General features: G+C 38.6%; 2 protein-coding genes across 7 annotated transcripts in view; both read right to left on the bottom strand.

The window, feature by feature from the left end:
- The window catches only part of Osgepl1 (O-sialoglycoprotein endopeptidase like 1), a 22,529-nt gene extending 6,840 nt beyond the window's left edge, over window positions 1–15,689 (bottom strand). The window contains exons 1-3 of one of the 3 annotated variants that reach the window (XM_085837203.1): window positions 15,576–15,689; window positions 4,217–4,460; window positions 1,049–1,436 (exon numbers count right to left, since the gene is read on the bottom strand). In XM_085837203.1, the coding sequence (XP_085693329.1) occupies window positions 1,049–1,436; window positions 4,217–4,437 (609 nt within the window). In that variant the 5' untranslated portion in view covers window positions 4,438–4,460; window positions 15,576–15,689. Of the gene's footprint in view, window positions 1–1,048; window positions 1,437–4,216; window positions 4,461–5,453; window positions 5,700–15,575 lie in introns of those variants that run through there. The other 2 variants (XM_021161384.3, XM_085837205.1) reach the window with 2 other exon arrangements.
- On the bottom strand, window positions 10,985–24,743 carry Ormdl1 (ORMDL sphingolipid biosynthesis regulator 1). Of its 4 annotated transcripts, none has more exons than XM_085837213.1 (4): window positions 24,632–24,743; window positions 22,649–22,829; window positions 15,576–15,727; window positions 10,985–12,362 (listed from the first exon to the last, which is right to left on the bottom strand). In XM_085837213.1, the coding sequence occupies exons 2-4, from the start codon at window positions 22,820–22,822 to the stop codon at window positions 12,227–12,229; spliced, it is 462 nt and encodes a 153-aa protein (XP_085693339.1). In that variant the 5' UTR covers window positions 22,823–22,829; window positions 24,632–24,743; the 3' UTR covers window positions 10,985–12,226. The 4 variants fall into 4 exon arrangements, with proteins under 4 accessions (XP_085693339.1, XP_021021725.1, XP_021021734.1 ...); XM_021166066.3 differs by having other exon boundaries at window positions 24,590–24,730; XM_021166075.2 differs by lacking the exon at window positions 24,632–24,743 and adding an exon at window positions 24,498–24,581.

Raw genomic sequence — 24,743 nt, 5'->3', positions numbered from 1 at the left:
TCATTTTATTTATGGTAGTAGGTTCCATATTACTAAAAGAAAACTGTTGTGATGTTAAGCAATTATGCAGTTGACCTTAACCTTACTATGCAGACCAAGCAGGCCTTGAACTCAGCAATCCACCTGCCTCTGCTTCCCAAGTGCTGAGATTAAAGGCATGGACTGCCATCCCTCGTCCCTATCTCTGAATACCTTTAGGTTATGTTATGTTATTTATTTAGGTTTTTCGTGATAGGGTTTCTCTGTATAGCGCTGGCTGTCCTGGAACTCACTTTGTAGACCAGGCTGGCCTCGAACTCAGAAATCCACCTGCCTCTGCCTCATGAGTGCAGGGATTAAAAGCGTGTGCCACCATGCCTGGCACACCTTTATATTTTTGCAGCATGCTAGTTTCCCAAACACTTTCACAAGAAGTATTTGACTAAATATATACCAACACCTGGAAACTCTTTGAGCTTTTACATATAAATGTAAAATTCTTATTTCATTAAATGGCTAAAAATTACAAAATTGAGATGGACATAGTGGTGACTCACATCTATCATGCCAGCACATGGGAGGCTGAAGCAGGAGGATCACTGTGAGTTTTGAGTCTAGCATGGGTTACAGAATGAAACCTATCTAAAAGAAAAAGATTTAAAGTTATTACAATTCTTAGCGTTTTGTGTTTTGTTTTGTTTTGCTCTCTGTTGCCCTGGCTGTCCTAGAGCTCACTATGTAGACCTGGGTGGCTTCAAACTCAGAGCTCCACATGCCTCTTGTCTCCCAGGAGCTATCATTCAAGATGTGCCCCACTAAGCTTTGCCACAACTCTTAATTTTTAAGACAAGACATTGCTGCATGGCCCAGGTTTGCATCACACTCATTTAAAGGCCAAGGTTGGGCCTTGAATTTGTAGTCTACACTGCTACCCCCACCAAGCCTTTGGTAGTAATTTTTAAAAATAGTTTTTTAAGTCTACTTAGGTAATGTTCTGAATTGCCTGGGTGAGTAGTCTGCAGACTGGCAGCAGCACCGGAAGGAAAGGAGAAGATCCCAGGAAGCGTACCTTGTCAAGCATGTCGCCTGGCGCTATGTCCAAAGACTTCCCAAGGAGGAGGAAATCGGAAACACCTTGGACTAACGCCAACAGGCAGTGACCGCCAGAAATCAAAAGAACTAAAAAAGGAAATTCTACTTTATTGGTGAGCCTAATAGTCAGTGCGTGAGCCTCCATGTGATGAATCGGGATGAATGGCTTTTTAAACCGATTTACTAGCTGTAAGCTAAAGGATAAGCCAACTCCCAAGCTCAGGGCCAGTCCTGGTTTGATGGTAGCTGCGATTGCTGAGAGATCGCTTGGGGTGACTCTACTGGCAGAGAGAGTTTCTTCTACTACTCGTTGAATATTTTCTCTGTGAAGCTGTTGAGCTACTGGAGGAACAATCCCACCTGTTCTGAAACAAAAAGACAGTCTTTAAAAAAACTAGGAAAGAAAATGTTACATCTGAAGGCATTCTCCCAAGTGAATCACTGTAGAAAGCACATTGTGTGCTTTATAATGTAAGTCCAATAAGAGTTCAATATTGTTGCAGACTTTTCATGCTGTGTTCAAAACCCCTGAGTTTACTTCTGATGAATGACGTCACCAGAATAGCATTATAAAGCATTTCAAATGGGTCATAAACAAAGGAAGGACAGGCTAATCCATTTAGCTCAAACCAACACTTTTGAGGTGAGAATTTCAGAAATTACTGCAAGAGTAATTTGTCAAAAGTAACTATATGTTAAACTCGACAAGAGAATATGAGGAGTCCAGGCATCAAAGATAACTCATATTTGGTAGGGATGACTGGGAGAAGAAGAAAATAAAACAGTGAGAAATATGAAGACAGTTTTGTGAAGATGAGTTTATTTTTAAACACAGTACACTTGAGGTCACACCAGGACAGGAGATAGCTTACAATCCTAAAATAAAGTTTGGGAATTTAGTGCTCAGAGTTAGCAGTTGGGATTTTGGGTCTATGTGGGACAGCGGTTGATCACACAAATGCTAAGAATTAGCAGGGAGGGTTGGGAATACAGCTCAGTGGTAAAGGGCTTGTCTAACATACTCAGGGCCTTGCATTCAGTCTCGAGCATGGGAAAGACAACAGGTGGAACTTGGCCAGCAACAGATACAGTAGCATATAACTGGTTTACCGTCTGTCACAGGGTCTGTAAGATTTACCTCTGGTCTGAACACATCACTGCAAAATATCTGCCACTTTAAGACTAGGTGGATAATTTCTATACAGATATGAAAATGCTGACAACATTCAATAAACACTTAGTTACTACTTTATATACTTATTTGTCTCAGAGTCATTTGAGTTTCAAGGCTCATTTAAAAAAATCTAGTACGCAATTTACACTTTTTAGATTACATTTTTATTTATTTAGGGGAGGGCTGGTGAATGTAGAGGTGGTAAGAGAACAACCTGCAGAGTCAGTGTCCTCCTTCTACCATGTGAAGTTCCAGGGGCTGAACTCTGGTCAGGAGGGACCTTTACTAACGAGCTATTTCACTTGCCCTTAACATTCAATTTTACCTTAGTCTCCACACTTAATGTTTAGTTTAGTAACACTTTTACTGCCACCACCAAATTCAAAGTCTCTTTACTTTTCTAGCTGTGTCTTTTGATTCTTGGAGACCATCACAGATTGTGATGTCAGAAAACACTAGAAAGCAATATGCTGACTGGTTTTTTCCCCATATCGAAATATTTGATTGGAATTTGGGAGTTTGAATGTTTGAGTTCAAGTCCTTTCCTCCCATTCATTTCTTCCTTCTTATAGCCATTTCATGCCTTCTTTGGTGTTTTTTCAATAAAAATTATGCTAAACAATAAAGACAAATAATGAGTAAAGCGGTGGCCTTATTCTCCAATAACTAATGAGAACACATTTTATAATCATGTTTTAATTTGTATAAAGAATGCAGATGATTAGGGAATTGTTTAAATTTGAGGTTAGAGTCTAGGCAAGGGGCAAGGGAGGATTGAACTAAGTTGATGAGGAAGGAGAGAACTGTGTCAAGCAGGACTTGAGGGTTATATTTACAACAGCTGGATGGCTGACTTGGATAGGAAGTGGCAAGGAAAAAGTGGTCTGAAAGACGGGACATGCTAGCAACCAGTGCCTTACTATTACACTTCCTACACTACCCTGCAATGATCTCCTCACTGTGTTGACAGGAACAGAACTGCTATTAGTAATGGCTACATTGTATTGAACCACTTAAATTTGTCAAAAACTACAGAAGTGTGCTAAAATAATTCACATTTATTTACATTTACTACATTGGCATTATGATTATCTGGATTTTATAGTCAAGAAAGCTGAAAAAAATGCATGGTCTCAGTGTGACAGATTATGAAACTACACATCAGCCTGAGGCAAGCAAGTAGAGACGACAGGTGAAACTCCCACCTGATTTTGGAGTAATCTAAAAACACAAACTAGAGATTATGTTTAAAATGTGGATTTCCACTTTCTTTTGAAAATTATGATACTCTAATCATTTTAAATTTTACATTCTTGAGTGACAATTGGTTAAAGCTAAGTATATTTTACACTTTATATCCAGTCCAATTGTTTAAGTTACCAGTCCTCTGGTCATTTGCAAACAGCTGGTTTTATAAACCCAAGCTTAATACAACAATGTCTTAAGTACTATGTGAATTATATGTGTACATGTGAATAGTTTTTTTTTTTTTTTAAACTATCAGATGATGCTTTCCTGGGACTGCTGTTGAAACCACAAAACATATATACAGGGGGAAAAGGCATCATTGAGAAAAACATCAGAAAATTTATTAGTTCTGGGAATGGTTATTGCTTCCTTCTGTTATAAGGATTGGCAAATGTTGAGACCCTACTGTGAACTGGGGAAGCCTTAAAAGCCAAGACAAGGTATGAGATATTTCTACAGCAGGTTTTGGTTTGTCTGTTGTTTTCTTTTTTGAGACAAGTCTCACTGAGTGGCACTGGCTGGCCTGGAACATCTGCCTACCTCTGCAGTGCTGGTATTAAAGGTGTGTACCATAAGGCATAGTTATTTATTGTGGTACTTAGTGGTCTTACACAATAGAAAATAATTTAACTATTACATTTTGACTTTTATACATGATAAATGGAAGAGTGGTGACATTCTTCTTTAAAAAGGCGGGAAATGACCCAAATCTTTGCTACTTACTTCAGATGAACCTGAGTTTGGGAGTGCAGCGCTTCCCCCAGCACATTCCCAGTTTCATCCACCACAGCAGCTCCTGTGTCATCACAGCTGGTTTCAATTCCCAGGACCAGTTTATGACAAGAGAGAGTTCTGGGATGAACAGTAAATCTTCTTAAAAATCCATAAACTTTACTCTTTGGGGGCTTGGGAATAGCTCCTGCTGTCTTTCTTAACATTAGCATATTTGTTACTCTACAAATACTTCCTAGAAAAGAATTACAGAAATATTATGTCATTTGCAAAGTATTCATTTATTTAAACAAAATAATGAATATTATCTTATTTTTTAAGTAGGCAGACTTACAAAATTTTAAGAACATTTGTAAAAACATCAAAATCGTTTAGAGGTCCTAGAAATCACTAGATATAAATAAACCAAATTTTGCAAGAGAAAAATGAGAAGCATATAAAATGATTAATGTATCAAGTTGAGCACCCCCAAAGTCAGACTCTAAAGCGCTCTACCACCTGAGTTGTTAGTGGAGACACAAAAAGTACTAAAAACATTATTGTATAAAATTGCCTTAGCTGTGTTTACAGTATGCAAATGAAACACGAATTTCACATCTATACCTGGATTTCATCCTCAGATTGGTCACGAATATGGCACATCTCAAAATTAAAAAAAAAAATTTTTTTTTTGAAATTTGGAACACTTCTGGTCCAGGCATTTTGGGTAAACCATGCTCAACACCGCACTTTATACAACAGTTAATGTTATAGTATAATAGTTAAGTGGACAGTCCTACTTAGAATGATGTTAAAAATTAAAGGCAAATAGATCAAATTAAAAATAAAGGCCTCCCATTTATTGACCTCCCCTCCCCCAGATAATAAGAGTGTACTGCATTTGGACAGTTTATTAAAATATATGCTCACGAATCAGAATTTAATTTTGTATTTTGGAAGCAAGCCCTCTCATAAAGTTCACTGTAAAAAAACCAAGCAAAAAACCCCAGCATCTCAGCAAAGACAACTGTAAACACTTATCCAATCTTCGGATTCACATCTCCACTTTTTGTAATAGGTTCACCACCCAAACCTCTTCCTAAACCCTTCTCCCCACATCAACTCCTCCCCAAAAGGTAGCAATCCATCACTAAACATAAACACTCTAGTATTCCCACACTGCAAGACGTGTGGAATGAGCAAAACTGGGGTTAGGAATACAGTGAACGCGTCAACTGGGAAAGCAGACCTGCAGTGACTGGGCTGAGAGTAAACTACGCGCAGATTTCAGTCGTGAGCTCCCACAGCCTCTCCAGAAGAATTAGTTTTGGACAACACAGCTGGAATCTGTTGCTGGAAAGCAACGGAGTCTTTGTTGGTGGTGAGCAAAAGCTTGGGACAGGAAAGACGCGTGCGCGAGCAGTCTCCATTCCCCTTCTTGAGAAACTGCGGGCGCCTGCACTACTCAGGCGCCCGGAAGTGACGTCGCCGTCCTTGGGTCGGCGGCCCTTCTCTTGTCTCAGTAAAGAAATGCTTAAAGGCTTCTTATAGCCCCAGGCGTTCCTGCCAGGTTTGTGAATACCAGGACTTTTACTAAATCACGCTAATAGCCACTCATGAAAAGGTATCCAGATTCAGTAGATCTCACTGTGCCCACACTATGCCGCATTTAAGGAAAGGGTTCTGCCCTCCGTTAGAACTTTGCTGCCACCAAGAGAAAAAGGGTAGGATTTACTGTCATTCTATTTTAGGAAAGCTGTCACCAGACTTAAAAGGTAGTGGCCTGAGAAACCTTCCATTTTCATGGGGAAAGGATTTTCATCAGAAGTCAGAACACCCGCAAAAACAGCACTTGATTCTCAGTGAAGTGTATTTGGTTGTACCGTTTAAACAACTGCTCCATTTATCATCCCAAGTGAAGCACCCGTGGCATTCTATAGCCCCAGATTACTAGGTCAGCTGTCAACTTTCTGTATAGCATGTACTTGTTAGTACAATCAAATGGATGCATTCCAAATCTTTCCTCTCTACCTAAACTTTAAAACTGTAGCAAGCAAAGGCTTTACAATGCAAGGCTGGGAAGGGCTTGGATCTTTGCTTTGATGAGTTAAAAAACCACCACCACCACCAGCACCAGCACCAGCACCAGCACCAGGTAAATCTTATCACAGACTTATACTAAACTCTAGGAGAAGGTGCTAGTAAATTCATAATTACAATATTGAACTTACTTTAAAAAAATGAGACTTTTTTTTCAACCTGTGACAATAAAGTAACAATTTTGTGCCAGCCAGGTCAGGAGCACATCCAGGAGATACTGTGCTTCGGTGGCCTCATTTACAGATAATTGGGCTGCTAAATTTGAATGAATTTAGTCACAAGAGTTAAGTGCCTCTGACTAACACTAGAATGGGCCAGGGCAACCTTGAGTCTGGAACCTGTTTGGTTAAATGCCAGAAGACAAACTCATTTTTAACCGTCAGGTGAATTTAATAGGAAGAATTTTACAATACTTATACCTTACGTGTTCCACTTAGATGCATGTACATGTGTATGAAATATTATTAAAATCTATGATTCAGGTTCTTGCAATGTTGTCCAGAACTCCCGGACTTCCTTTTGTAAGCCTCCACAGTAACTGGGACTACAAATACCCACTCCTGTAGGCCTACCTGGACTTTATCACACATTCATCCAGACTGTTCCTCTATGGCAGGTACTTTCTTAGTTGTGAGAGCTAAAAGCTTAAGATTAACCCTCGACCTTCAATGCAAGTAACTGAAACGTAGAAAACTGGAAATGCACACAAAGTGGAGTAACCTGGAGAAGGCTGAGTGGTTTGAATGGCTGTATCTGTAGCCTGGCAAGATCATGACCTAATTCCTGGGTTTCTGCATCTGATTCCTTTCCAGGCTTTGGCTTGGAAGTGACTGGACTCTAGATCACTGAGTCACACATCACAAATTGCTAGAACACCATTTAAAAGCCATCAGAACTTGTTACTTTTTTAACTTGTGAAAAATGTAATGATGTTGGAGCTAGGATAGTGAGTCTGCTGGTCTCTCATCTTTGTTTTCAATAAACCACAATGAAGATCAAAAGAAGATTATATGCAGAGGATGAAAGCAGTAGATATAAATTTAGTGCTCTTGATGGCCAATATTTCAAGGTTGAGGAATTGCTTCCCACTTGAGTCACATACCAGTCTCAAATCAGTCATGCATCCTATGGCCACCTGCCTTTCTCCTTTCCAGTCTTCTTTAATAAGCAATTCCATCTTTGACGTGAGAAAAATCCTTGTACTGTAGGAAATACTGTTCGTCTGGTTTCATTTTTAAAGGATTTTTCTCTTACGTTTGCTGAGGTAGTATACTTACTTTACAACTTGTCCTTCAGGTTATCTTCTTATGGCAAAAGATAGAGAATACATGGTCTGAAGAACCCTTGTTTATAGTCTTCACTACCATTGATCTCCAAAAGTCATCTTCCCAAACTAAAATTTAGTAGCTGGTAAACATTAATACTTCAATCTTGGCAACAACTATTCTCCTTTGTTTTTATGAATGTAAGTGGAAATCATAACCACATTTGTCGTGTTGTGACTACTTCATAGGGTCTTTGAGGTTATCTGTTGTCTACCATATATCAAAATTCCCTTTTAAACATAGAATCACATATTATTGCATACCTGCGTTATTTTATCCATTCCTTTTGATGTGGGCATGTCAACTTGTGGCTATTGTGAAGAATGCGGCTGTGGACATGTATGTTCATACATTCATGTTCCTGCTTTTACTTCTTTCAGATCTATACTTTGTTAGTAAGTTTTTCATTGTTGTCATGAAGAACACTTTCAAAGGATGAAAGGGCGTTTGGGCTCATCATTCCTGACATTTCAGTTCATGTATGGCTGACTTCATTGCTTTTAGGACTGTGATCAGGTGGAAAACCATGATGGGAGCACATGGAAGAAGACCATGCTCACTTCACTGTTAGGTGAGAAACAATAAATAAGGAGAACCATGCTGTAGACAGGATCTGCGACCCCGGGGACCTACTCTGAATAGGCTCTATCTCCTAGGAACAGCTTGCATGGCAATCAAGCCTTTAGAACTGACCTTTGGAAGAACATTTTAGATCCACAACAAACAAAGCAGAACTGTTGAATCAAGAAAATGTAACTTCTGAGGAAGCTCCCCACTCTCCAAGTATGTAGAGGCCATGCATACTTGGAGCAGGGAAGGGAGAGAGTGAATCTCTACCCTCCTGAATGTTAACAGTGCAATGAGAGAAGCACATAGTTTGAGGAGAATTCATGAGAGGAACATCTGTTTCAAAGGATCTCTGTATTTTCCCAGGAAACAGTTAATATGTTAATAAATTTTTTCACCAATTTTAAATGTAGAAGATGAAGGAAAACACTCAAACATTTATCCTCATGATAATATGGTCAACCAAAATACAAACTACTTGAAAAATCTGTTCTGCAAAGTAAAAAATAAGACTGACAATACAGCTATTTACATGGAAAAAATAATTTTATTCATTTTAGGATGTTACTTTTTAATTGTAATTTTTATGTTTTGAGACTTTTAATAAATATATACTTATGCAAAATGAAAAGGCAAAGACAATTTAGCTTGTATGTTAAATTTAAAATTATAGAGAAAGTTAGCTAGGCATAGTGGTGCACCCTGTAATCTCAACATTCAGGACTCAAAGGAGGAGGATTTACAATTCAACAGTAGGTAGATAAGATAGGCTAAAATTAACAAGATAGATTTTGACAAGAAAAACTCTTATCTTTGGTTTAGTAAACCCATTTTGTTAAGTGTATGAAGGGGAAAGCCATCACCTGATAGCTCATGTTGAAGATCTGAGGTTTTTGTGACCACAGAGTCAATCAGTGATGTGGCCATCAAATCAAAACAGCTGAGGTGGTAACAGAATGAAAAAAGAAAGTCTCATCTCATCACCTCTTGTATCTAGCTTGCACTCTATACAATAAAAAACAAAGTGTTCTTAGAGCAATCCTGCAAGTGGGAGAAATGTGAGACTGTATGTTATGGGCAATGGTAACTGCTGTAGTAAGGCTTATTCAATACTGTTAACAGTTTAAACCAGCAGCTGGAGAGTGAACTGATGCAGTGTAAGAATTACAATCTTTAAGTACTTTTCTAACTTAGTGCTGTGCCATCACATATCTATTAGGGTAACTCACATAGATATTTTGTCAGTAGCTGTTTTTATGCTCTCTTAGAATCTACAGTTTGGTAGACAGAAACACCATAAACCAAAAACCCAAAAAGAAATGTGACATGTCAAAACCACACAGGAGTCACCTTGGAAAAACATACAGCAGTGAAAACTGCCATGAAAGAAATAGGAAAGCATTGTCAATCTCCACTACCATTTTTAAGCTACACTGACAGGCCAGAGAGATGGTGCAGGGGTAAAAGACGCACATCAAAGCTCCATTCCAAGCACCCTAGTGAGACAACTCAAACCCTGCAACTCAAGCTTCAGGAGATGGAACACCCCCTACTGGCCTCTGCAGGCACTACACTCCTGTACAACCCCACACAATCATAATTAAAATCTTTGAAAGATCTGCTGTGAGTGCTGAAATTAGCGGCGCATTTACACGGAAGTTGCCAGAGTGCCTCCTGACTCCATTAGATTTCATTAGGTTTCATTGTTGCTGTGACAGTGTGACCTTGCACTCGCAGCAAGTGACCCTCCTCCCCTAGCCTGGCAAATGCTGAGGTTATAGGCATGGGCCACTGCATCCAGATTAGGACAGTTATGTCTCAAATAGTTAAAGTACACATTTATGAAACTGGCATTTTTCAGGTTTAACACAACCATTCAACTGGAGGTTCAGGCCACATTACAGAATCGCTTCATTTTCTTCTTTCTCCAACAGTGTCTCATCCATGAAGTGCACATTTGACCATTTACCATTTTACATGCTCCTGATTAGTCTGAGTTACTGTTTGGCTGCAGTCGCTTCCCAACTATTCTGTTTTCTATTCTCAGCTTATTTTCAACAGCAGTCAGTGAGCTGTGAATAAAATGAATCCCTCATTTTTTTTGTGTAACTTTTTCACGCTGCCATTCCCCTTTCTCTTTTCCCTGTGCCAGTGGCTTTCTTGAGTTTCCTCAAACACATTTCTGGAGTTCAAGAATCCATTACTACTTTCCACTTCTTATTCAGCAGTATTCAGATGTATTCAAATGCTGTAGGTGTGCTACATGTTAATGTCCACGCATCCATTACCTCCCACCCTCCATGGTATTCCTCACTTCCTCAAGTACCTGTAAGCACCTCTACAGAAGGCACACACTTTTCTCATTTACAAACTCTGTAGTCTAAAACAGCATAACCAAGCCAGCCCTCATATAGCTACGAATAAATATTTTGAAAGCATTGAAAGTAGAAAGCACAGAAAATGGGAAGAGAAATTCCTATTTCTAAGTATGTGTAAAAATACAGGTTTTCAAAAATGAAGTTAAACTGGGCAGTTAAATTAATTAAAGCTCATGCCTCTAATTCCAGCACTCAGGAGACAAAGGCAGGTGGATCTCTCTGAGTTTGAGGCCATCCTGGTCTACAGAACAAGTTCTAGGACAGCCAGAGCTATACACAGAGACCCTGTCTTTAAAAGAAAAGAATAAAGAAAAAATGTACTTAAACAGAGGAACATTTTTAGCTAATTTTATAAATCTGAAAAGTGTCAGTGTAGTTGTGATGACTGTCTTGGAAAACTTAAAATAATCTTACACCAAAGAAAACTTTTTATTAAAGCATCAATTCCCAGTTATTTAAAGATACACAAGAAAAGGCAAACATACAAAGGCGGTATCAAACAAGTGATTTCTAAATTCAGTACTTTTGAGATATGAAACAATGATCACTACCCTTAACTCTGTGTATTGCCACAATCGATTTATAAGTTGGTCGACAACTGTCCTCACTCTTAAGTTCCTGAGTTTTTCAGCTTTATATCACTTTAGAAAGGCATTTACTTCTCTTTATACAATGAGTGCTAGCAACTATAGGAAGCTTCCCCAAGTCACAAGAATTCAATATAGTTGTTGCTGTGAATATAGGGACCATTTTGGGTCATCTACACTGAGACTCATACATTTACAGGAACTATTAATGGGCAAACCAAACTGTGGGGATGGAGAGTAAGAGACTAAGACAGAGAATTCATAACTTAGGTCTCCTCACACTAGCTCGCCCCATCTTGCATTTCCTTTTTTGAAGAAAGATAGACTTAACCAACTAAACAATAATTTTCAGCTACTCAAGACCTGAAGTGCTTGAAGTAAGTTATTCTCTTAATTGGTTTGGCAGCTTTGCTTCTGGAAAAGCAGTAAAACCTACTTTGTTCCAAAATGAGCACGTTGACTCAGAGCCTTGACTGTATGATGCCTATCTTCTTCTCTTAGAGCAAGAAATGAAGACAAAACCCTCACAAACCCTGTAATGTAATAAATGCAAACATTACCTCATTTATCAATGCACAATACTAAGCCAGAAACCCGAGGACATATATTAGGTGTATGTCATACAAAGCAGACTGTGCACAGTAATAAGAACATGTACACAGGAGATTCTGCTTTCTAGAAGTCTGCTTCAACTGACTATGAACGAATGATTGGAATGTTCTTTCCCTAACATAATGCTCGCTCACTATAAGCTGGACCTAGTTTCTTACAAATCCCACATTTCCTTGGATTTAGTTACTGTACTCTTATCCTACTATCATCAAGTTATAAGCTGGGCCTGCCCAGCCTGCCTGCAAAGCCTCTCTCAGAAATATACCAAGCAAATTAGACAGAGGCATCCTTAAGTAGAGCACTTCAAGACAGCTATGAAGGAGAAGTACTTGGCCCTCCAATGTAAATACCTCTTATTTCACATTATCACAGAAACAGTGCCGTTCATTAACCACTCTTTCATTACAGGAAACCCAGTAGCTCTTAACAGTTCTCTTCAGTTGCACAAACATTTCAATACTTATTAATTCCAAAGATGCGAACACCATGAAGCTGTGGCATTTTGGGAATAAGTACACTCAGCAGAGAAGCTGTGTTTAGGATGAAGTGAGTCGGGTCATACTTTGTATAGAAACTTGCCAGAAAATATCTGCAGAGATAAAAAGGTAGAATACATAGAGTATCCCAAAATGAAATTACCTAGAATTGAAACACATTACAAAAGGGGTGAATATACACAAATGCCTAAAAATAAAATCATTTTGATACTAAAATAAAATGAAACCTTTTGGTTTGAGATTTAAAAAGTGGGGTGGACATCTGCATCTCTGCAGTGTGTGCAGGAACACACTGATGTCTGCCATGGTTGAGAGCAATGACTTTCAAATACATTTCACATGCCTAGGAGAGTTTAAGTGTAGGTCATGTACAACTCGTGCACAGCGTTGGAAACAAGCTTTTGTACATGCAGAAATCAGAATTGTTGAAAGAAAGACACATTCAGTTGCCCTTCTGACGTTATGATTGTCTTGCTATAGCAGAGCAGTCTACAGCCAGTCTATCTGGAAACCTGAAGGATTCAGGTGAAAATCCCATCTGGTTTGCTATTACAGGACTCAGGAAGATCTTCTCCTCTAGTTTTATCTCATAAAACAAGTTTTGTATAATTTGGCTAGAAAAGAACAGCTACCTCCACAAATGAAAACAAGCCAGAAAACTGTACACATCTATTTCAGAATTTACTAACATAAGAAATTCTATAGTCTTCCACTTAAACCATATTTCTCAGTTAAAAAACCATTTTATGTGTATGAATGTTTTGCCTGTATGTGTATCTGTGTACCACATGCATACCGGGTGCCTGCTGAGGACAGAGAAGGCCACTTGATCTCCCTACCCCCAAAATGGAATTACAGACAGCTGTGACCAGCCATGAGGATGCTGGGACTTGAACTCAGGTCCTAAGGAAGAATAGCTAGTGCTTTTAACTGGTGAGAAATCTCTACAGCCCCTATTTCTCAATTTTTGCTGCAAAATCTTTCTTCATGCTTTTAAATACTTGAAGACTGTCTTATACTTTCATCACTGAACAAAATGACTTTATCCACTGTATTCAGTAAGCCAACTAACTGACTTGTTGCTATTATCAGTTTAATTTATAATCAGATACATCTTGGCGTGTTTTCACCTTACCACACTTTCTTGTAATAAAAATTAATAACATCGTGTAGAGTATATGGAAATACCCCACTCTTAGATGACTCTCTGAGGAAATGCAATTTCAGGCAGAATCAGTATAAAACAGTTTATTTGCTAAGGTATATGAAATAGGCCTGGAATAGAAGACAAAGCTTCAGTTTCATCCAGGCTCATGAGTCAATTTAGTCATAATCTCTACCAATGTAACATATATGAATTTGTTCCTTTTTTCTTCCCTTTGAGATGGGGGTCTACGTAGCTCTAGCTGGCCTAGAACTTGATATGCAGACCAGGCTGTCCTCAAACCCATCTACGTCCACAGTACCAGGATTCAGGTTGTGCTACCCTAGCTGGCTTGAGTCTATTTCTTTATCCAAAAGTCTGTGGTAATAGCATGTACAAATTAAAGCAAATATGAGAGCACTTTTGAAAATGATCAGGGCTGGTGATTCAATTGACTTAGTCTGCAGGATGCCCTGGATCTGATCTCCAGTGCCACAAAAGGAAAAAGAAAAAAAAAAATCTATACTATATAGATGGCTTAAAAGTTACTTCTTTAGTTATACAAGGAATTTAATTAGAATATTTGAAATATAACTTTGCGTCAAAATAATATTTTGAAAACTAGGAAGACTATATATAGATAGATCTTGGTTGACTTTTTGGTATATTGCTAATTGAAAATTCATCATATGTCAAGAATTTTTATGTATATTATACTGCAGTCTATGTTTTACAGATGAGGTGCCTGAGACTTTTAAGAAAATGGCCAAAACAAAACCCATAAAACTCATAAGGGCCCGAGAAATATCCTAATTGTATTGTTTCTCTAGCATGTGCAAGAGCAATGCCACACAGCTTAAAACCAATAGAGCCCAAGTCTAGTCTTTATGCTTATTATTACGTTTCCTTCTGTTAGATTATAGAGACATTTTCTTTTTGAGTTTAATTTTTACATGTGACAAAACTCATTTCCAAAAAATTAAAAAGTCTGAAGGAGAAAAAGTTATTCCTTTAAGATCCTCTCTTGAAAATGTCCTTACTGTGAATGTATCTATCCAAAACTTACCTATCTTACAAAGTCTTTTCACCTAATTCAGACTACACTGATACTATCATGGATATAGTATTATGTATGAAGCTATAGTGTTAAAATTAAGTTATGTGTGATACATATCATGTACAAACTACTGTCATATTATAAGCCATCTGTGTACTTATGAACTCTTAAAACTCATAAAAAATATGTATTTATTTCTCAATTATACCTATATAGAGCCAAGGGAGAAAAGAGGAAATGGTATTTCATTTAGAATCAATTTGAGCAAAAGCACAAAAACAGGTAAAAACTGGGTTAGGAATAAAATATTCAAATTCGGGGAATAGAGATGTAGGTATTGAGAGGAAAGTAGAGTCCAACAGCTGTACAGTGTAGCTGACTTGTTCTTTAGAAACTCATGGTAAGTGCCACTAAGTCAGCTACCATCACTTCGATTTTTAGGGGAGGGGTTAGGTGTGGGGCACTGAGAAAAGCTCAATGTGGCCCAGCACAGGCTTCAACTGGCTACACAGGCATGACCAAGTTCTTGAACTTCCTGCCTTGACCTCCTGAGAGCTGGGAGTGCAAGTGTGCACCATCATGCCTGGTTTCATATGGTGCTGTGGATCAGACTCAAGGCCTTGTGCATGCTGGACAAGCCTTCTCCTGCTGAGCTTCATCCCCAGCCCAAGCAAACCAAGGTGAATGGATGATACAGAATTCAATCCATGTTAGTCTTACACTAAAGATCTGACCAAGCTTGAATTGAGCTATCAGAATAGTTGGGTAGTAATCTATAATTATCATCAGCAAAACATTCTTTAGGATGATATGTGATACAAAAAAGTGTACTCATAATTTCCTTAGAAGAAACAAAGACTCGAATGTTTTTAATCTGTGTATCTTAGAATGTTATATTCACTGATGAATAGTAGTATTTCTATCCATATTGATTCAAGTAAAAACTGGTTTCTTACCAATTGTTAAAAATTGTGCCTGTCCCTCATGACTCTACTTATTGCCTCTACTTGCTGATAAAAGTTCTTAATAAAAGTCAATTAAATCTGATAAATAAACACTATTTTCTTATCTAATGCATAATCTCTTAACACTTCTACCACTTACAGGATTATTGGAGAAATTGTGAAAAACTTCCGAGAAGATGTGAACTGTACTCCATAGTCCAGCTGTTCCCAGTGAGTTAGCAGCCTTGCTCTACCCTGATCCGGAGTCTCAAAAGGCGTTCCTTTTACTGCATGCAAAAACACATACATCCCCTGAAAAGCAAACATCAGAGGGAATCAAATGCAGAATGCATCCTGACAGTTAAGCATCATGATGGCTCTAGGCTATTTGTGAAAGAGTATATGATTTAAACTAACAAGTTAGGTTTTCATAAAACAGTGAAAAGTTGTGTTCAGTATCTGTGAAGTATAAAGCTTTCTGGGGCATGTTTCATTTGTGAAAACCAGTACATGGACAATCAACGGGAACATGTTCATTAAACAAATAGGAACGTTAACATATACTACTTCTATATTACTGCACTCTGCACAAGGACCCAGCCTAAATGCTCATCAACAGAATAGTGATAAGATAAAATGTGGTGTATATATACCATAATAGTTTTATTCACCACTAGTGAATGAACAAACAGGCGTGTGCTTGTGTGTGTTTCATAAAATTGACAAAAATAAGATAAATTGTAAAAGGGAAGGGATAACAAGAGGGTAATAAGAGAAAGATAAAATATTGCATTTTCTAACATATAAAATCTAGCTTTGAGTATATTTGCATATGGAGGACATGAAATGCAATGGGAAAAATATGCAACTATACATATGTTTCAAAAGAGCAAGGGTTGAAAGGGAGGAGGGCATGACAGAGGGCTACTGGGTAGAATTAACAGAACATGCATGTTTTCTCTCATATATAGAATGTAGATTTAGAAACATATATATGAAGTCAAAGCATAAGGGGGCTGTTGGGGGAGAAACTGGACGGTTGCAGGGGTATGGGGTAGGGCAGTATGAACAAGGCATTAGTATTTGTATGGTAGATGTCATAGTGAAACTCATTATTTTGCACATTGATTAAAAAAATTCATTGAAAATGTGTAATAAAATGTAATTTGCAGCAAGCCCTTTGCTGACTGAGCCGAGAAAGTGGACTGTTGGGTCTGTGTTCATTCAGAGATGATGCACCTAACCCTCAAGAAACTGAAGGCCCCAGGGAGTTTAGAGGTCAGGTAGGGTTGGGGATGGGGACAGCCATGTGGAGACCGGGGATAGGGAGGAGGTATGGGATGTGGAACAGCTGGAGGGTGGGTAAAATATAGAGTGTAAAAAAATTAATTAATTAAAAAAAACAATAAAAAAAAGAAAAAAGGAAAAAGAAGGTAATTCAGACAGAAAATTTATCCAGCAATACCTGAGCAGTTGTGGAAAAAACATATCTTTCAAAGTTCTTAACAGATATTTAGTGAGTGGCTTATGTGTAGAGGACCTAGAATATGTATGCATATGAAACAGAACAAGATGTATCTCTAGCCTGGGAAAGTCCACTTTTCTGAGGGCTGGTGAGACAAAAAAAAAAAAAAAAAAAAGAAAGAAAGTTTAAGTAATGAGAGGTAGGGCAGAAACCTCTATATAACTCATACCCAGAATACTCCCCATTTAGGCGCATGCATAGACTTCGGCTCTTTTTCTGAGTGCAATGGTCTGTTATTTTCGTGTTTGTTTTCCATTGGCCCTAATACCTGAGGAATAAGACCTAGAACAGACCAACTATTGGACACACTGGAAGACGATACTAAACCAAGGTGTGTTTTTATTACCAATGCCAAGAAGCCATTTTTACATACACTAAAAGGAACATTGAGACACAAAGTATGTTCTTTAAATTCTCAAAAGTATATAACGTCTCAGAAATTAAGAACTAATTCTGCCATTTGGGGTGATAATGTTCCCTCCAAGAGTTATAAACTGTCTAACAAAGCCCTGACTCCAGTCATAGGAAACCGCCCTTTAAGGTGTTGGTCAAGAGTATTCAAGAACCTTTACCACTAACCTTTGCTGCCTCCCAGAACTTTTAAATTCCCATTGCTGAATACACTACACATTTCAGATAAAGGACTTGGAGGAATCCAGCTGGAACTGACCTGGAAGCATTCTTGGCTGGTTAGGTCTTGGACTCTAGAAAACCTACTATTATTGCCACTTTCTTAAAGCTGAGAAATGTCTAACTGCATTCTTATCCTTTTATACCCATAGTGAGTGTAACTCTCACTTTATTAAATAAGCTCCCTTTTGCAGCAGACACCATTACACAAATCCAAATCTGGTAAAAATGCATAGAACAACTGCTTGTAGGGTGTCCTATATGTATAACACAATCCCTACACTAACCTAGCTCAGAAAACACTGTAGCAGAGGATGTGGAAAGATTGTAACAGTCAGAGATCCAGGATATCTGCTGTAAGACAGTGTCTTCTATACACAGCAGAGAAACTGCACTCATGATTTCTAAACAGTATGACTGCCTAAACAATGTAACAGTAGTTGATATGCCAACATGGGTGGTGTTGAGGTTTTGGCTTTTACCGTCTACTGTAATGTTAAGTGCAGCCCCCAAGACCTGGAGTCTGCATGTAGCCCCTGGGACCTTGTCCCTGTGATAATTCTGATTGGTGAATAAAGATGCCAACACCAAATAGCTGTGCAGAAGAGACAGAGGTGGGGTTGAGGTTTGCAGGCTTGGAGAGAAAGGAGTCAAAGGGCAGACAGAGAGGCTGCCATGGAAGAAGAATATGCAGGAAGGAGGAGGAGGAGGAGGCGGCCGCAGCGGTGAGCTAAAAGCCAGGAGAATGTGGCCCAGAGCACTGCCCAATTGGGTAAAGAGCAGCCAAGATGGAACAGAGCAAATAGTATGTGATAAGTTGGGGTTATTGATTGGAAAGAAGATTCTAACAGCATGGAGGATAGGCAGCTACCCAGCTACTATGCTGCCTAAGGCATATTAAAAAATATAAAGGCAGTGTGTGTCTTTCATCCAGGAACACAAACGATCTAAGGCGAAGAAGAAGCCCTAGTCCTTTCCAGGTCTGAGCCCTCTGACCAGTTATCTGATCCCAACACATACACATATGAGGAACACTAAATGGACCCAGCAGGCTGTATTTATATACATATATATGTATATGCAACAATAACAAGAGGTTGTGAATTGGAGTGTGTGTGTGTGTGTGTGTGTGTGTCTGTATGTGTGTGTGTGGTGATGGAGGGGTTGGAGGGGATGGGGAGGAAATAGTGTAAATACAGTATTCAAGAATGCAATTCTTAGAAAAAATTTTAAAAGTTTAATTCAACTACATGTTTAAAATGGGTAGATTTTGTTATATAGATCACTCATCAATAAAGCTGCTATAAAGCTAGGGTGTGGTTTAGTGTTGAAGCACCTGGCATGCTTAGGCTATAGAACACCCCAGGTTCTAACTCAAGCACTAAAAACTAGAAACAAACCGTCAAACAGTTATTTCAAGGACAATAAATCAAGTCAGAGACAGACTGAGAAAACAGATTAAAATTCATGAAACAAAAATGTTCTCATAGTCCTCTGCACTAGTTAATAGAGGATATAAATGATTTTTTATTTAATATGGGTATAGTTTTATATGAAAGTATTAAAGTACTTTGATAAATTATTGTTTTATGAAAAAAAAGAACTACTCTCCAATACATTTTTTTTCTTAGAATATAGGGAAAGCACAATCTTTTTGCTGTTTTCTTCGAACCACATTGCTCTCACTAGTGTTTAAAATGGGATACTCAAAAGTTTTTACCCTTTTCAATGGAAATGGATAAAATCTGCACTTGAGTATAGTTAACTCTCTAGCAGTGTATGCCTAGTATCTATGATGCTCCAACCTATTCCCAGCAATGTGCACGCAACATGCACATAATCACATAAAATGACATTTTTACTGACTGTATCTTTTCTTTTAATATGCTCACTTTTAGTAGCTTTTATACAACAGTATTAATGATTATTATTCATAAACCAAAATAATTAGGAAAAGAAAATACATGTTTGGTATACTAGCACTTAATAGTTATTGACTCAAAGAGAGTATCATTCATTTTATAGCTGCAATGATAATCCTGTGAAGTTATTAACATAATCTTCAAAAATTAACTGTAGTGAGGCAAGAGGAATTACTTGTGTGTGTGTGTGTGTGTGTGTGTGTATGAAAACCCCTCAGCAGTTAGTAATACTTGTTGCTCTTGCAGAGGACCAAGGTTGGGTTCTCAGAACCCATGTTAGGCAGCTCACAACTGCCTGTAACTCCCAGGAGATCTGACACCCTCTTCTCGCATTCACAGATATCTGAATGTATGTGTGAACACACAGACACATACACAAAAATAAAATATATATTAAAAAATAAAAGAATGAACTGTAGCATCAAATAAAGGTCATCACTGTAGGTTCTTAAGAGCAGTATGGTTTCTGTACTACAGTGATTAGCTCCATTTCCACACGCTTAAATAAAGCTTCACCTATCACATTCTAGTTGGCTAAAATGGGAGCTATTTTCAATAGAAACCTTCAATTGCAGTCTCGTAGTTGCTCTATCTATGGTTGGTTAAATTTAGTTTAGTTTTGTTTTATTTTGGTTTTTAGTTTGCTGAACTAATAATGAATGAAAAACATGCTTCCCTATACTGTGCCCGCTAACCATTGTTTGCTCATAGTTGTGTACTATGACACAATCTCAAGTCAATCAACTTCTAAACAAGGAAGGCAGGAATGAAAATGGTATTTATAATACACTTAAATTTCTGTATTCAGTAAACAGAGAACAGAGAGATTAAAATATAAAGAAGCCAGATTTGTCAGCTCACTCGTGAAATCCCAGCTCTTGGAAAATTGAAACTGGATGAATGCCAAGAGTTCAAGGCCAGCCTGGGGCCAGAGCAAGAGCCTGTTTCAAACACCAAAGTAAATGAACAGTTATGATTGACCTCCTAACTACAAAACTATTATGAATATATAACGAATGCAGAGGGTTCTATAGATTTGTATAGGAGGAGAAATCTGAGCAGTTTTGTTGGACAGGAATCAGCCTGGCAGAATGAGGAAACAGAAAGGCTGAAGCCAAGGCAAAAGGTAACAACAATATTGTTTTTTCCAAACTGCTAGGACAAAGCCTACAGCCTATATTTGGTTTAGAGACTAGGTGAACAGAATAATTATGCCACACAAAGAGCTTGGGATTTTATTATAAACACAAAGGAGACTCTTCAAAGGACTTATAATAGGCCTTGTGTAGATACACATTTAAAAAATATTTCTAAGTAAAGTCTGAGTACAGGAGGGTAGAAATGAGACATGAAGAGGAAAACCACTGTGATAATTTTCTGATAAATGATGCTGTAGTCAAGTTAATAGTGAAATGGTAAATAGGGCATACATAGGAAAAGGCATTTACACAATATAGAAGTGGCCATGTCCTTTTTGCACAGGACATTACAGGTTTCTACCTAACTTTCTTGGAGTGGCTATTACTGGAGTCTCCTTTGCTCATGAAAAGGTCAGGGTGACATTACATTGTTTTACCTTTGAAATTCAGTGGTCAGCAGTAAAAGCCTTAAGATAAGATCTAGAGGGAACTTAGGAACAGACTGGTGTGGTGAGGGTTAAATCAGGACTAAAACAAACTCCATTTAAATGCTTGCTTTCAATTGTAAGGGGATCTAAATACAAGCATTAGTCTATAGATAGAAACTGAAAATACAGGTAGGTAGAATGATCTGGATAGAATATACAGCATAAAGAGAATCAGAGAAGAGGACCAGAGGAGATTACTAATATTAAAGGGCCGATAAAAGGAAGACTCGACAGGAGGAAAAAGAGAAGACAACCAGGATGGTGAGATATTCACCTCCCTCTTTATCTCTAAGACAAGGCCTCTCTATGCAGTCTTCCTTTTCCTGACCATGTAGACCTTGTTATGTAGACCGAGCTGTCCTTGAACTTACAGAGATCCACCTTCCTCTGCCTCCCTAATCAATGTTGTGTGCAAGCACGCCCAGTGATTCCACCTCTTGAACAAGAAAGTACAACAGTGATGTCTACCAAAGTCTATCGCTTAAAACGGAAGAAGTATTTACTTCTCATTTCTACCAACACAGCATCCTGATCATCAACCTCACCAGCATCCCATATGTAAATTAACTATTAACATAAAAACCCATTTCCTTTATTTTATTTTTTTCTGTTCTGCTCTAATAGGCAAGTATACAATCAGTTTGGACTTAGTTTCCTTTTCTATTCTACTTTAGTAATAACTTAAAGGTTAAGGAAAGTTGGATGGCTTCAGTGTTGGATGGGTTCTCTTCCTAGTGATCAATTTGCAAGGATGAATAACATGCTCAGTAGTCAATGAAGTTGGTAACAATCTGTAGTGCTAGTGCTAATATAGGAGCATGAAAATCAACAAGAAATATTTAAGGTACCATAAAACGCTGAAAAGTGCTTAAGTTAAAATGTTTATACTGAATAAAGTATTCTTAAACAATTTAGAAAAACTTTGCAAAGATTCAAACCAAAGGTCTTTATTAGATTTGAATTAAATAAACAAAATAAATTTATGTTCAAGTATTCTAGTGAATCAATATGTAATAACCCAAATTATAATGTAGAAATGGGCCTAATGTTAAATTGTGACAAGGAAAAAAATACTAACCAATATTAAAATTCTTCAAAATTAACTCATATTATCTCAAATCACTGAATTATATACATGTATTTATCTCTGCAATGCCAAGTATGGAACTGTACATTTTAAATAGGTGACTTTTACAGCACAGAATGCAGAGTTCTTAACAAAGTCCCTAGGTGCTGGGCTGGAGGTGTAGTTCAGCCCAGAGCCTGCTGGACACTCACTGGGCCAAGTTCAAATCCCAGTACTGAAGAGCAGCGTGCTGTCCAAACACCACTAACGTTATAGGTTTGATTGACAATGTGTTAAGTACCTTTGTGCTGTTAGGAACCACCAGTAACTTATCTCCACTCTTCTCGTCTTTCCAAACTGAAGCTCTGTACTCAGTAAATAGTGTCTCACTGCTTCCTTCTCCTTACCTCCCTGACCCACAATCTTAGAGCTCTCCATATTGAAAAGAAGATGGGGTTCTTACCAGGTTATGTATTATGTTTGTTAAGGTCCAGGCAACAGGAACACTGCAGAAGGGGATGCTGAGCAATACAATATGAAGCAGGCCAACTCCCAAAGCGTATGTCAGCCACATACCACGGCTGTTCATTACACGAGTATTGGGGTTTACCTCACTGTGGGCAACTCCAACATTCATGTTTGCTCTGCAGGAAAGAAAGAAATCAACAGTGCCATAGTCGGAAACCTAAACACCCACATTCTGACATGACAAAACGTTACTTCAATTTTCTCCCCTTCTCACTTGGAGCACACAGACCTCCAAAATCTGCCTTCTCCAGATGTCAACGTAAGCAATAAACTATCAGTGCCGGCTGTCACTACTGTTCGGTAGACAAAGCTTATTTGTATGGCTTCTTTTTCCAAAGCTTGTTTTCTAGCCTGTCAATTTAACTAGAGGAAATAATGGGAAAGAAAGCTCAAACTGGATCCAGGTGTGTTGGTTCAGTTCTGTCATCCCAGCATTCAAGAGGATTGCCAAAATCTGAGGTCAGCCTAGCCGCATAGCAATACCCGATTTCAAAATTCTTTAAAAAAAGAAAAAAATTACATATATGTAAAATGTAAGCAGAGTGAGAGCCAGGAGCTAAATATATAATTGTTCAAGTTAGCAGTTTCACTGTGATGTTTCAATATATGCCTATACCACATTTCTAGGGTATTCCCTCTCCTGCTCTCTTCATTCCCCTTCCCATGGTAGTCTAGCCCATTTTGTATTTTCAGGTCATCTTTTTGTTTTCTTTTATGAGCTTTCCGCATACTACTTTTATTTCTCTGTGGAGCTAGTTTTGCCAAATATAATAATCACCAATAAAATAGTATTTAAAAAAGATGTGTGTGTGTGTGTGTGTGGGGGGGGGGACAGAACTGGCCCAACCAGTCTGAGTGGCAAGATGCTAACATGTAATGGAACATTTTAACCATAGTCAGAGGTCAAAAGCATTTTGCTTTGATCTCCCTCTCTCTCTCTCTCTCTCTCTCTCTCTCTCTCTCTCTCTCTCTCTTATAGGTTGGTCAGGCTGCCCTCATTTTCACAGGTATCCATCCTCCTGTAGAGTAGAGGGATTACAAGTGTATAAGCCATTAATGTCTGGCTGTGTGCCCCATTTGAATAGTGAACCTAGAAATAACAAGTTATTGATGTAAAATGAAAAATTTATAGGGTTAGGGGTTCAAATTTGTACCACAACTAGGTTAAAGTCATGAATCCTTCTCAATATTTCTTTAGCCAAACTCTCTACTTATTTATTTACCTCCGCGCGCCCCCACCCACCTGCTTTCTCCTTTTATGTTCAGGAAGAAACACTAAGGAACTAGTATTAGTACTCAATTATAGTGAGCATACAGTTTTGAAGAGGCCTAAGAGTTTACTTTGTTACAATCAAACTGAAATGGGTGTTGTCTGACAGAAGGAAATGCGCTAGAATACATTTCAGCTTCTATTCAAAGATACCTAAAATCCTTTCTATTGCAGTGTTTGAAGAAAGGAATTTCACCCGGCTACGCAAGTGTTTCTGGAGTGTAAATGTTCTTTCGGCTTCTCAAGATGTATGGAATAGGCAGTGATGAAAGTTACACTAAGGGAAAGTCTCGCGTAAATTTTGCTTCTATAATAACCAAGTACCTATAATGCACTTTTAAAGGTGAATAGTTCGAACATCCCACACAACGTAAAATATTAAAAACCCAAACCCGCTGGAAAGAGCCTCACATTGCCACCTATGCTAGACTAGAAAACCTTTCTCAGCAGGTTATGCCGCAAAGGCTTCCCTACCCGGCCCTCCCCGCCCGCGCACACCCACCGCCCCAGTCACCGCTGCACTTCCGCGGCGCGCCGACCACCTGCGGACACCTAGGGTGCACAGCGCGAGCCCCGGAGGCAGCAGGAACCCGCTCTGCCGCAGACCTTCTGGGCCGTGCCGCAGCTCCAGGAAGCCTTCGAGCTTACGGGCCGCCAGCTCCTGGCCGGTCTCAGGACAATTCCCGCGGCAGCCACGGTAGGTCCTCTCGCTAGAGCGCTACTGGTGCGCCCCACCGCTTCCGGAAGGCTGCCAAGCTGC

This window comes from Mus caroli, unplaced genomic scaffold (assembly GCF_978045245.1).
Source record: "Mus caroli unplaced genomic scaffold, Mus_caroli_1 scaffold_1, whole genome shotgun sequence".
Taxonomy (NCBI): domain Eukaryota; kingdom Metazoa; phylum Chordata; class Mammalia; order Rodentia; family Muridae; genus Mus; species Mus caroli.
Note: the sequence above shows the minus strand (reverse complement) of the source record. Positions and strands in the feature narration are given on the sequence as shown.